This window comes from Symphalangus syndactylus, chromosome 13 (assembly GCF_028878055.3).
Source record: "Symphalangus syndactylus isolate Jambi chromosome 13, NHGRI_mSymSyn1-v2.1_pri, whole genome shotgun sequence".
Lineage (NCBI taxonomy): Eukaryota > Metazoa > Chordata > Mammalia > Primates > Hylobatidae > Symphalangus > Symphalangus syndactylus.
The window spans coordinates 32,208,171-32,220,746 of NC_072435.2; the positions used below are offsets into that span (position 1 = coordinate 32,208,171).

Below are 12,576 nucleotides of genomic sequence, written 5' to 3' on the forward strand. Positions count from 1 at the left end.
TGTCCATCATCTGTGCTGCAATGTGGCTGAGTGGGAGGTAGCTGACCACCGTCTCATGATTTCCTGTCAGTTTAAAGTCCTTTGCCACTGCTCCTGCCATCCACGTGATCTGTAACATAAGGGACATCCAAGGTGCCTTATACTGACTTATGAAAAAACAACACACACACACACACACACGCACTCAGCCAGACTGCAGCACAGACGATGGACATCTGGGTACCCGTAAAGATCAGGGCACACACATACTTTAGGCTTAAGCACATGCTCTCAAGGTAAGATCGAATAAGGACCTGGGGCCCCCACTTCATCCTCTTGGGCAGCCCAGATGAGTAGATGGTTGTTAATCATTTGACAGATTTTTTGGGTGAAGCTCCAAAAATTTTGGGAGAATTATAGTTACCGACCCCCAGGTGTTATGATGATTAAATGACTTGGTGTTTGTAAAGTATGAAGACAGTGTCTTGGTCATAGTAGTTGCTTTATAAAGTGTTTACTTAGTTTATTTATTTAGCTAAATACATTTAAAATGGCCCTCCAGGCTGGGCATGGTCACTCACATCTGTAAACCTAGCACTTTGGGAGGCTGAGGCAGGAGGTCACTGGAGGCCAGGAGTTTGAGGCCAAGCGGGAAAACATAGTGAGACCCCCTCTCTACAAAAAAAGTTAAAAAAATTAGCTGGGTGTGGTGGTGTGTGCCTGTAGTCCCAGTTACTCAGGAGGCTGAGATGGGAGGATTCCTTGAACCCAGGAGTTTGAGGCTGCAGTGAGCTGTGATCACACCACTGCACTCCAGTCTGGGTGACAGAGTGAGGCCCTGTCTGAAAAATACATAAATAAAAATTAAAAATAAAATGGCCCTTCTATGAGGGTGAGGCATCTTGGATTGTCCCCTATGTTACAGATCACGTGGATGGCAGGAGCAGTGGCAAAGGACTTTAAACTGACAGAAAAGCATGAGACGGTGGTCAGCTACCTCCCACTCAGCCACATTGCAGCACAGATGATGGACATCTGGGTACCCATAAAGATTGGGGCGCTCACATACTTTGCTCAAGCAGATGCTCTCAAGGTAAGATTGAGTAAGGACCTGGGGCTCCCACTTCATCCTCTTGGGCAGCCCAGGTGAGTAGATGGTTGTTAATCATTTGATAGATTTTTTGGGTGAAGCCCCAGGTCTAACGGTTAATGCTCTATTTAGAAGCATTAAAAACAAGACCACGCACAGTGGCTCAATCTGTAATCCCGGCACTCTAGGAGGCCAAGGTGGGCAGATTGCTTGAGCTCAGGAGTTGAGACCAGCCTGAGCAAGATGGCGAAACCCCATCTCTACAAAAACAAATAATAATAGTAAATTTTTCTAAAAAGCAAAAAACACCTGACTAAATAAAACAACTTTTTTTTTTTAACCAGCTGGCTACATTCTCCTAGTTTTTATCTTTATCCAAGTCAGGGCATCCATGTATGGTTATGTAAATTGAACACTGAACAACCCAAGACAAAGATGTACTTGGTATTGAAAGTGTGTGTGTGTGTGTGTGTGTGTGTGTTTATAAGTCAGTATTCTCAAATCTAAAAAGATCCAAAAAACAGGAGTTTTTGGCAGCAAAGTCTGATCTGAATTGATACGATGCTGTTTGTGGTCTTCATTTTATTCCACTTACTGGGATTATGCATATATTTGTAGAATTTTTATACCACCTTTTCTTGACTTATACCCTTTAAGTATTATCTTTTGCCTTTCTATTGTGGTGAGGATTTAGCTCCCTTCCTCTCCCGTCTTCTCATTTCTCCTTCCCCATTCTCTCAATATAAATTATTCTTAGTTAACTGAGCCAACTAGTTTATTATATGATTCCATTTCCTGTTTGGTACAACTTTTTGTTTTTCCCAGAATTAATAGTTGCCTTTCTTTTCCAATTTGGTGAAGTTTTTGCATACATGTCCAGTTGCTCCATCTGATCTGTCACATGCTTATCAATATTCTCCAAATGTTCAAATATTCATTGCATTATTATTATTATTATTTGAGATGGAGTCTTGCTCTGTTGCCCAGGCTGGAGTGCAGTGCCATGATCTCGGCTCACTGCAACCTCTGTCTTCCGGGTTTAAAAAGTGCTGGGATTACAGGCATGAGCCACTGCACCCAGCTTCATTGCATTATTTTTTTCCTCCATCCTTTTGCACTTAGCTGGACTGTTGTTTTAGGTTGTCCTAGGTTGGGTACCCTAGAAGCAAAATCTGAGTTGGAGATCTTTGTGATTTATCAATGGGGAGCTCTCAGGCGAAAACCAAAAGGAAGTGAGGAGAAAAGGATAAGCTGGGGAAAAAACAAGAAATGACGTACATTCAGCTGGATTGTAACTTCAGACTGATCCCATAGGAAGCTCTGAGGCATGAGTGACACCAGAGTTGTTCCACTTTGAGGCAAGGAGGCTGTGCTTTTGTAACCCCAATTCAGATAGTCATTGGCTGTGGGCTCAGGCACCCATGTGGGATAGGGAGCATAACTTCCCAGTTATTTCTAAGGAAGGGCAGTTTTCTGGAAAAGAGGGAACCATGGGCCACTAGAGATCTGATAAGACATCAACAGCATCTTCTACAAGCTGCCATACAGGGATATCCCTTCTTCCCACTCCTGGGTTGGATCCTCTATTTTCTGGGGTCTTTGTCTTCTTTTTTTGGATTATTCCTTGATTTAGCTGGATGTCATTCATTGGTAGGTTTTGCAAAGTAGTTATGTGAGAGAACACTTTGATTGCTTTTCTAAATATTGTTTTCATTTTTTTTTAGAGAAAAGATCGTGCTCTGTCACCCAGCCTGGAATACAGTGGCATGATCATAGCTTACTGCAGCCTTAAATTCCTGGGCTCAAGGGATCCTCCCACCTCAGCCTCCCCTGTAGCCAGGACTATAGGCATGTGCCACCATGCCTGACTAATTTGTTTTACAGTGATTTTCTACATGTCTAGACTTTGCAAACGGAGCCAGAAAAGAACTCTGACATTTTCCCCAAGTTACATTCTCTGAATTAGTTTCCTGTTAATGCCACAACAAATGAACAGAAACTTAGTGACTTAAAACAATATTTATTTATTTATTTATTTATTTATTTAGAGATGGAGTCTTGTTCTGTCACCCAGGCTGGAGTGCAGTGGCAGTGGTGTGATCTCAACTCACTGCAACCTCCACCTCTGGGTTAAACGGTTCTCACGTCTCAGTCTCCCAAGCCGGGATTACAGGCGTGCACCACCACACCCAGCTAATTTTTGTATTTTTAGTAGAGACAGGATTTCACCATGTTGGCAAGGCTTGTCTTGAACTCTTGACCTCAAGTGATCTGCCTGCCTCAGCTTCCCAAAGTGCTGGGATTACAGGCATGAGCAAGTGCGCCTGGTCCATTTATTATCTTATAGTTCTGGTGGTCAGAAGTCTGAAAATGGTCTCACTGGGCTAAAATCAATGTCATCAGGGCTGCATTCCTTCTAGAGGCTCTTGGGGAGAATCCATTTCCATGCCTTTTCCAGCTTCTAGAGGCCACCTATGTTTCTTATCTCAGGGCCCCTTCCTCCATCTTCACAGCCAGCAGTGCAGCCTCTTCCCCTCTCTGACTCTCCTGCTTCCCTCTTATAAGGACCCTGTGATAACACTGGGCCCCCCAGATCATCCAGGATGATCTCCCATCTCAAGATTCTTAACTTAATCCCATCTACAAAGTCCTTTTTGCCATGAAAGATTATATATTCTCAGGTCCCAGGAGTTAGAACGTGGACATCTTTAGGGGGCCATTATTTTGCCTTCCACACTCTCTATCAAGCAGGCTAAATCTTAGGGCCTTTGTACGTGCTTCTAGAAGGTTCTCTTGTTCTTTGCAGGGCTGACTCTTCTTTGTCACTTAGCTCTCTGCTAAATATTTCCTTGGCCCCTCTCAATCCCTCTCATATGCCCCATGCTCAGTGCCTGAGATGTGTTAGGTCTTCAATACATATTTCCTTTCTGGGCTGAATACATAATACATACACATTTACCTACAGGACCTGAGAAGTTCCCATTTTCCCACATCCTTACCAACTCCTAATATTGTCAAAATGTTTAAAACTTGTCAATCTGAATAGTGACAAAAGTGTCTTAATATTTTCAGAAATTTCCAGACTGTTTTCTGAAGTGCACCAGAAATGTGCGAAGGTTACAGTTTCTCTACATCTTCACTAATGCATGTTATTATGTTTTATTATTATTGCCATTCTAATTTGCATTTCCTTGATGATTAATGATAGTGAGCATCTCTTCATGTGTTTATTGACCATTTACATATCTTCTTTGGGAAAAGAAATCTGCTCAAATAGTTTGGCCATTTAAAAATTTGGTTGCTCCTTCTGTGCTAGCATGACTAGTAAAAAGAAAAGTAAAAGCTGGGCATGGTGGCTCACGCCTGTAATCCTAGCACTTTGGGAGGCCAAGGCAGGCAGATTGCTTAAGGTCAACAGTTTAAGACCAGCCTGGCCAGCATGGTGAAACTCCGTCTCTTCCGTCTCTACTATAAAAAAAAAAAAAAAAAAAAAAAAAAAAAAAATTAGCCAGGCGTGGTGGTGTGCACCTGTAATCCTAGCTACTCAGGAGGCTGAGACAGGAGAATAGCTCAAACCTGGGAGGCAAAGGCTGCAGTGAGCCGAGATGGTACCACTGGACTCCAGCCTGGGCGACAGAGGGAGACTGTGTCAAAAAAAAAAAAAAAAAAAAAAAAAAAAAGGAAAGGAAAGGAAGGCAAGGGAAGGGAAGGGAAGGGGGGGGAGGGGAGGGGAGGGGAGAAAGAAGGAAAGAAAGGAGGGAGGGAGGAAAAAAGAAAAAGAGGAAGGAAGGAGAGAAAGAAAAAGAAAGAAAAAGAAAGAAAGAAAGAAAAGAAAGAAAATTAAAAATGAAAAAAATTGGTTGCATATCTAATCTTGCTGAGTGTTAAGGGTTCTTTATGTATTCTGGTTACAAATCATTTACCAAATTTGTGCTTTGCAAATACTTTCTCTCAGTTCTATGGCTTGTTGTTTCCTCAATAATCTTTTGAAGAGGAAACAGTGTTTAAGTTGGATGAAGTTTGATTTATCTGTTTTCTTTTATGCTTTTGGTATCATATCTAGGAAATCTTTGCCTACTCTAAAGTCACAGATTTTCTTCTACGTTTTCTTCCAAAAGGCTTTTAGTTTGAGCTCTTACATTTAGGGCTATAATGCATTTTGAGGTAATTTTCACGTTTGGTGAGAAATAAGGCTCTAATCCTAAGTTTTGTGGAAGTGTTTGTTTTATTTTGTTTTGCATTTGAATAGTCCCCCCCCCCCCCACTAAATTGCCTTGGCATTTTGTTGAAAATCAATTGATCATAAATGTAAGGTTTTGTTTCTGGATCTTCTATTTTGTTCCACTGATCTGCATATCTGTCTTTACGCCAAAGCCACAATGACTTGATTACACTAGCTTGATAGCAGGATGGCTAACTCTTCCTGGTTTGCCTGGGACTTCCCCAGTTTTAAAACAGAAAGTTTCACATTCAGATATTCCTGCAGTTCTGGGTAAACCAGGACGGTTGTTCACCCTACTTTAGAATAAATTTTAAAATCAGGTAGTAAGTCCTCCAATTTTGTCTTTCTTTTCCAAAATTGCTTTGGCTATTCTAGGTTCTCTGCATTTCTATGTAAATTTTAAAGTCAGCTTGTCAATTTGTATTTAAAAAAAAAAAAACCTGCCTAGATTTTGATAGGGGTTGCATTGAACCCATAGGTCTCTTTGGGGGAGAATCTTGCATCCTTTTTTAACAGTTGTATAATATTCCACTGCATGCTTGGACCAGTTTCTTTAGCCAATGCTTTGTCATTGAACCTGTAAGCTGTTTCCATTCTGTTACAAAACAGTGTTGCAAAGAACGTCTTGAATGTGTTTCTTTGTGTGCCTGAATCTTTCCTTCAGCTGAATTCCTTCACCCACAGAAGTGAAGTTGACAGGCTGGATTTAAAATGTTAATAGTACTGTCATGTTACCTTCCAAAAATACCTTACCAGTTTATGCTTCTCATCAAATCCCTAGAGAGAGTGCAAAAATCTGATTGGCCAACCCAGCTAATGGGTTGTCTCCTTTTGGTTGGGAGCCCTGCGTAATGTGATCGGTGAAGGAATGTTCTCTTGGGCAAAGTTGGGTGGATCAGGAGTGATGGACATCCCTGGTGCACGGAAGGCCCTGCTGTGGCTAACCTAGCTTTGTTCCATACAGGGCACCTTGACAAGTACTCTAAAAGAGGTAAAACCTACTGTCTTCATTGGAGTGCCTCAAATTTGGGAGAAGATACATGAGACGGTGAAGAAAAATAGTGCCAAGTCCACAGGCTTGAAGAAGAAGGCATTCGTGTGGGCAAGAAACATTGGCTTCAAGGTCAACTCGAAAAAGATGCTGGGGTAGGTGGAGCATCCAGAGGGTTGGGAGGGTAGTTGGTGAGGAGGCTCAGCCTTCCCCAGTGGGTCCCATCAGCCCCTTTCCACTTGATGGCATTCTTATTCACAGGAAATATAATACTCCTGTGAGCTACCGCATGGCTAAGACTCTCGTGTTCAGCAAAGTCAAGACATCCCTTGGCTTGGATCACTGTCACACTTTTATCAGTGGGGCTGCGCCCCTCAACCAAGAGACTGCCGAGTTCTTTCTAAGCTTGGACATACCTATAGGCGAGTTGTATGGGTTAAGTGAAAGCTCGGGACCCCACACAATATCCAACCAGAATAACTACAGGCTTCTAAGGTACCAGCCCCCTGGGCAGACCCCTGCTCCTCCCATAACATGGGGTCAAGAAGGGGAAGGTGGGTGGATAGATGGGCCTCTGGGTTAAGGGGAATCCTGACGTGGTGTCTCCAGAATGATCCTGTTCTCCAGCCTCCAAGTCCTAACTTTGCATGACCGTGGGAAACCCTGGATGGTAAGAGAGCCCACAGATAAGGGGGATGGCTCTCTGAACATTCCATGGTCTCCCCGTTTCTCACTTGTGAGTTCTGCCTTCAAGTTCACCGCCTGTGACCTCAGCACCTTTCATCCCCATGATCCTCCATCTCAAAACACCTCCATGGCCAATTCCTGGCTTTCCCCCAAGCTCAGCTTGCCCTAGGCTGCAAGGTTGAACCCAGTGATAAGAAAACTTTAAGAATACCAAATTCAGGTTCAACTCCCCATCTGAGAGCTGTCATAGTCATAGAATCTTCTGGTTGTGTCTCTCCCTGACTCCCTCCTTTTAGCATGGGTGAGGTTTGAAAAAAATCTTTTCATACATGTGTTTATTTATTAAATTTTAATTAGAGATAGGGTCTCACTCTGTTGCCCAGGCTGGAGTGCAATGGTATAATCATAGATCACTGTATCCTCGAACTCCTCGATTCAAGCATTCCTCCTGCCTCAGCCTCCCAACTAGCTGGGACTACAGGCATGAGCCTCCATGCTTGGCAATTTTGTAAAAATTTTTTTGTAGATGGCCGGGCACGGTGGCTCACGCTTGTAATCCCAGCACTTTGGGAGGCCGAGGCAGGCGGATCACGAGGTCAGGAGATCGAGACCACGGTGAAACCCCATCTCTACTAAAAATACAAAAAAATTAGCCGGGCGTGGTGGCGGGCGCCTGTAGTCCCAGCTACTCTGAGAGGCTGAGGCAGGAGAATGGCATGAACCCGGGAGGCGGAGCTTGCAGTGAGCCGACATCGCGCCACTGCACTCCAGCCTGGGTGACAGAGCGAGACTCCGTCTAAAAAAAAAAAAAAAAAAAAAAAAAAAAATTTTTGTAGAGATGGGGTCTTGCCGTGTTGCCTAGGCTGGCCTTGAATTCCTGGACTCAAGCAATTCTCAGCCTCCCAAAGCGCTGGGATTACAGGCACGAACCACCATGCCCAGCCTTTCCATACATTTAAAAGTCATTTGTACTTCCTTTCCTATGAACTATCTTTCCATATTATCTGCCTGTTTTAAAAATTAGATTATTGGGTCCCTTTATTATTGGTTTGTTGGTACTCTTCACATATTAGGAAAATCAGCCCTTTGTCTTTCATATGAGTTACAAATATTTTATCCCCTGGCTTGTCATTGGTATTTTGATTTTAGTTAAGATGTTTCTTACTGTGCAGAAATTTGTGGTCACAAATTTAGATGGTTGAACTTATCGATCTTTTCTTTTATGGCTTCTGGATTTTTCTACATACCTAAAAAGGCTTCAGTGGGGGAAATCATAAGGCAGCTCTTTGTAAGTTTAAAATTTCTCAGGTCTGTCTCCATTTTTTCTTTTGCTAACTGGGGGAATACCTACATTTAACCCTGGGACCATTGGCCTTGCTAACTGTTAATCAAAAGAGATCTCAGCAACACAAAGAGAAAATATTTCCTTTCCTGCATCCTAGAACTGTCCTGGCCAATGCTATCTCTAGGAAAAAAAAAAAAAAAGTAAGAAGAACTCAGATTTCAAATAGTGCTACTCTGTTTTATGAAAGTAACTTTTACCTCTAAAGAGATTGTAGTTGGTTGTTGTACTTAAAATTAGCTGTCCTAATCACTGCAGAGAGGTCTGTTTTCTTAAAAATGAGGGTTTTTTTCCTATCTTTAAGCCAAAAGCGTTTTTTTCTTTGCCAACATATGTGGAGATGAAAAAACAAAACAAAAAAAACAAAACAAAAACAAAACAGCCTGCAATGCTGCTGGATTTTCTGTTTTTTGTTTTTGTTTTTGTTTTTTGAGACAGAGTCTTGCTCTGTCACCCAGGCTGGAGTACAGTGGTGTGATCACTACTCACTGCAGCCTTGACCTCCTGGGCTCAGGTGATTCTCCCACCTCAGCCTCCCAAGTAGCTGGGACCACAGGTATGCACCACCATGCCCAACTTTTATTTTTTATTATTTTTGTAGAGATGGGGTCTCCGTATGTTGCCCAGGTTGGTCTTGAACTCCTGGGCTCGAGCAATATTCCCTCCTCAACTTTCCAAAGTGTTAAGATTACAGGCATGAGCCACCACACCTGGCCACTGCTGGATTTCCCAGTTCGCAAAGCCTTTGGGAATCTGACACGCTGGATTAAACACTGTAGCAAACACCTCCTTCTGTGCACTGGGGTGCATATCCAGCCTGCCCTAGCTGAGCAGAGTATTAGGCGCCTAGGCTGAAGATCCAGGCAGAGCTGGGTGGCTGACTTTGTCTCTATGAGCCTCAGTTTCTCTGCTTCTGTCCCCCGGCAGCTGTGGCAAGATCTTGACTGGGTGTAAGAATATGCTGTTCCAGCAGAACAAGGATGGCATTGGGGAGCTCTGCCTCTGGGGTAGGCACATCTTCATGGGCTATCTGGAAAGTGAGACTGAAACTACAGAGGCCATCGATGACGAAGGCTGGCTACACTCTGGGGATCTGGGCCAGCTGGACAGTCTGGATTTCCTCTATGTCACTGGCCGCATCAAAGGTACCAGGGGCTGAGCTCTTTGGGAATCTCCTGCAAGCAGGCCCACCCTGAACATTTAAGGGCCCAGCATACCAGCACAAAGGCCACCCCCAGTTCCTCATCTTCCAAGAGGAGCTGTGCAGAAACTCCTCAGTCTGTACAACCCAGTTCTATCCTCCTGTCCAGCAAATAGTTACCCGTTGGTCACTTGGTATCCCGTGGTCCAACCTCAGGAGGATGGACCTGCAAAAGACAAGCCTTGGAACCTCCTGAAGCCCCTTTCAGAGTAGCACCAGCCCAGAGGAAAACTCAGTAAGAGAAGGATAAAGAAATTCCTTGACATCATTTTGGCACCTGGCAGCCATACCTGAAGCCAAAGACCTTTTGAACTTTTCAGTTATATTGAGCCAACAGTTTTACTTTTTTTAACTCAAACTCATTCAGCTGGTTCAAATGGGCTTGAGTAAAAAAGTGCCATTTTCTTCTCCTGCATTTTCAGAAGATAATAATCTACAGAGTTGTAAAGATTAAAGAAAGTATAGAACAAGGATGAGCCAACTTTTCCTGAAGAGGGCCCTGTAGTAAATATTTTCGGGTTCACAAAACGTGTCTCTGTTGCAGCTTCTCAACTCTGTGATTTGTAGCACAAAAACAGCTGTTGACAACACATAAAGAATGGGTGTGGCCAGCTGCCAATATGAATATCATAATTTTTATGTGTCAGAAAATTCTTTTGACTTCCAACAACTTAAAAATGTAAAATTCATTTTTAGCTTTTGGTTATACGAAATTGAATAGTGGCCTGGATTTGGCCACTATGGGCCATAGTTTGCCTAAACCTGATGGAGAACACTTAGTGCTTTTTTACTCAAACCCATTTAAGATGGGTTTAAATAGGTTTGAGGAAAAAAAAAAAAAAAAAAGCAAAACTGTTGACTCAACATAACTGAAAAGGTCAGTTGGCCAAAAGGTCAGCTGGCTTCAGGCATGGCTGGATCTGGGTGCCAAAATAACGTCATAAGGAATTTTAAAATTCTTTTCTTGAGTTTTCCTCTGTGCTGGTACTATTTTATTTTTGAGAGACGGTCTCACTCTGTTGGCCAGGCTGGAATGCAGTGGTCCAATTACGACTCACTGTGGCCTCAACTTCCCAGGCTCAGGTGATTCTCCCACCTCAGCCTCCTGAGTAACTACGACTACAGGTGCGTGCCACCACACCCGGCTATTTTTTTTTTTTTTTTTTGCAGAGACCCGGTTTCACCGTGTTGCCCAGGCTGGTCTAGCACTTGTGGGCTCAAGTGATCTGCCTATCTCAGCCTCCCAAAGTGGCAGGATTACAAGTGTGAGCCACTGCGCCTGGCCGCTAGGTTTTTTTCTTTCTTTTTGAGATGGTGTTTCACTCTTGTTGCCCAGGCTGGAGTGTGGTGGCACGATCTCAGCTCACTGCAACCTCCACCTCCCAGGTTCAAGTGATTCTCCTGCCTCAGCCTCCCGAGTAGCTGGGATTACAGGTGCACACCACCAAACCTGGCTAATTTTTGTATATTTAGTAGAGACAGGGTTTCACAATGTTGGCCAAGCTGGTCTCAAACTGGGGGTTCCATGTTGTCATGGCTGGACATGTACCAAGCCAAGCTCTGTTCCAGAAATCCTTATCACTGCCGGTGGTGAAAACGTGCCACCCATTCCTGTTGAGACCTTGGTTAAGAAGAAGATCCCCATCATCAGTAACGCCATGTTAGTAGGAGATAAACTGAAGTTTCTGAGCATGTTGCTGACGCTGAAGGTAATATGGGTTTGCTGTCATTGGGGGGAGTCTCTGCAGCCGGTCTTGGGTTCCCTGGCCCCACCCCAGGGTCAAGAGGATGCACCTGTGGGTTCAAGACCCACTTCTTGGTCTGTGGGCCTGGGGAGGGGTGCTGGTCAAGGAGCATGTGTGGTGACAGAGGTGTCTGGGGGCAGTGTGAGATGAATCAGATGAGCGGAGAACCTCTAGACAAGCTGAACTTCGAGGCCATCAACTTCTGTCGGGGTTTGGGCAGCCAGGCATCCACCGTGACTGAGATTGTGAAGCAGCAAGACCCCCTGGTCTACAAGGCCATCCAGCAAGGCATCAATGCCGTGAACCAGGAAGCCATGAACAATGCACAGAAGATTCAAAAGTGGGTCATCTTGGAGAAGGACTTTTCCATCTATGGTGGAGAGCTAGGTGAGTGGCCATGACATTTGGAGGCTGGTCCCTTGTTAGCATCTGGGACTGTGTGGGCTCTGAAGAGACAGGTCCTTTTCTGAAGGTCAGAGGGTCTATGAGACCAGCCAGGGACCAGAAGAGGGATGCTGCCACCTCTAGCTAACCGGTCGCCAGCTCATCTTGGAAATAAAATCCAACCTCCTTACTATAGCTCTATACAATCTCCCGCCTGCTGACCTTTCATTCACTCTGCACCAACTCTATGGGCTTTCTTGATGTTCCTGCAGCTCTCTGGGCTTTGTCCAACTATAGGGCCTTTGCACCTGCCAGTCTGCCTCCCTGGGAATACCCTTCCCCCTCAATTCCTTGCCTGGATGGCTCCTTCTCATTGTCCAGGTCTCACCCTACAGGCCTCTTCCTCCTCAGAGCAGCCTTGTTACAGGACCCCCAGGTTTGTATGCCCACTGCACAGTAATAAAGCAATACACTGAGACAGCAGGGGATGCAGCAAAGACAGAGTCTAATTATGGCCAGGCACAGTGGCTCATGCCTGTAATCCCAACACTTTGGGAGGCTGAGGTGGGCAGACTGCTTGAGCCCAGGAGTTTGAGACCAACCTGGGCAACATGGTGAAATCCTAACTCTACAAAAAATACAAAAATTAGCTGGGTATGGTGGCAGTGCCCAGCTACTCAGGAGACTGAGAGGATCGCTTGAGCCCAGGAAGGTCAAGGCTGCAGTGAGCCACGATCATGCCAGTGCACTCCAGCCTAGGCAATGGAGTGAGCCCGTCTCAAAAACAAAAACCAAACAAAAAAAATAAAAAAGGAAATTAAATTCCCTTGCAGGGAAGCCAACCGAGATGGAAGGAAACCTCAAATCTCTCTGAGGAATTCTGGGCTGGGGTTTTAAGGGGATCTTTGCGGGTGAAGGGCTGGAAAATTAGAGTC

At 44.4% G+C, this 12,576-nt stretch overlaps 1 protein-coding gene across 6 annotated transcripts in view; it reads left to right on the plus strand.

The window, feature by feature from the left end:
- Window positions 1–12,576, plus strand: part of ACSBG2 (acyl-CoA synthetase bubblegum family member 2) — a 95,327-nt gene that overhangs the window by 78,488 nt on the left and 4,263 nt on the right. For 3 of the 6 annotated variants that reach the window (XM_055238250.2, XM_055238252.2, XM_063615824.1), the window contains 6 exons: window positions 905–1,072; window positions 6,256–6,437; window positions 6,544–6,777; window positions 9,239–9,456; window positions 11,082–11,221; window positions 11,398–11,644. In XM_055238250.2, coding sequence (XP_055094225.1) covers window positions 905–1,072; window positions 6,256–6,437; window positions 6,544–6,777; window positions 9,239–9,456; window positions 11,082–11,221; window positions 11,398–11,644 — 1,189 coding nt within the window. Of the gene's footprint in view, window positions 1–904; window positions 1,073–6,255; window positions 6,438–6,543; window positions 6,778–9,238; window positions 9,457–11,081; window positions 11,222–11,397; window positions 11,645–12,576 lie in introns of those variants that run through there. The other 3 variants (XM_055238253.2, XM_055238255.2, XM_055238254.2) reach the window with 3 other exon arrangements.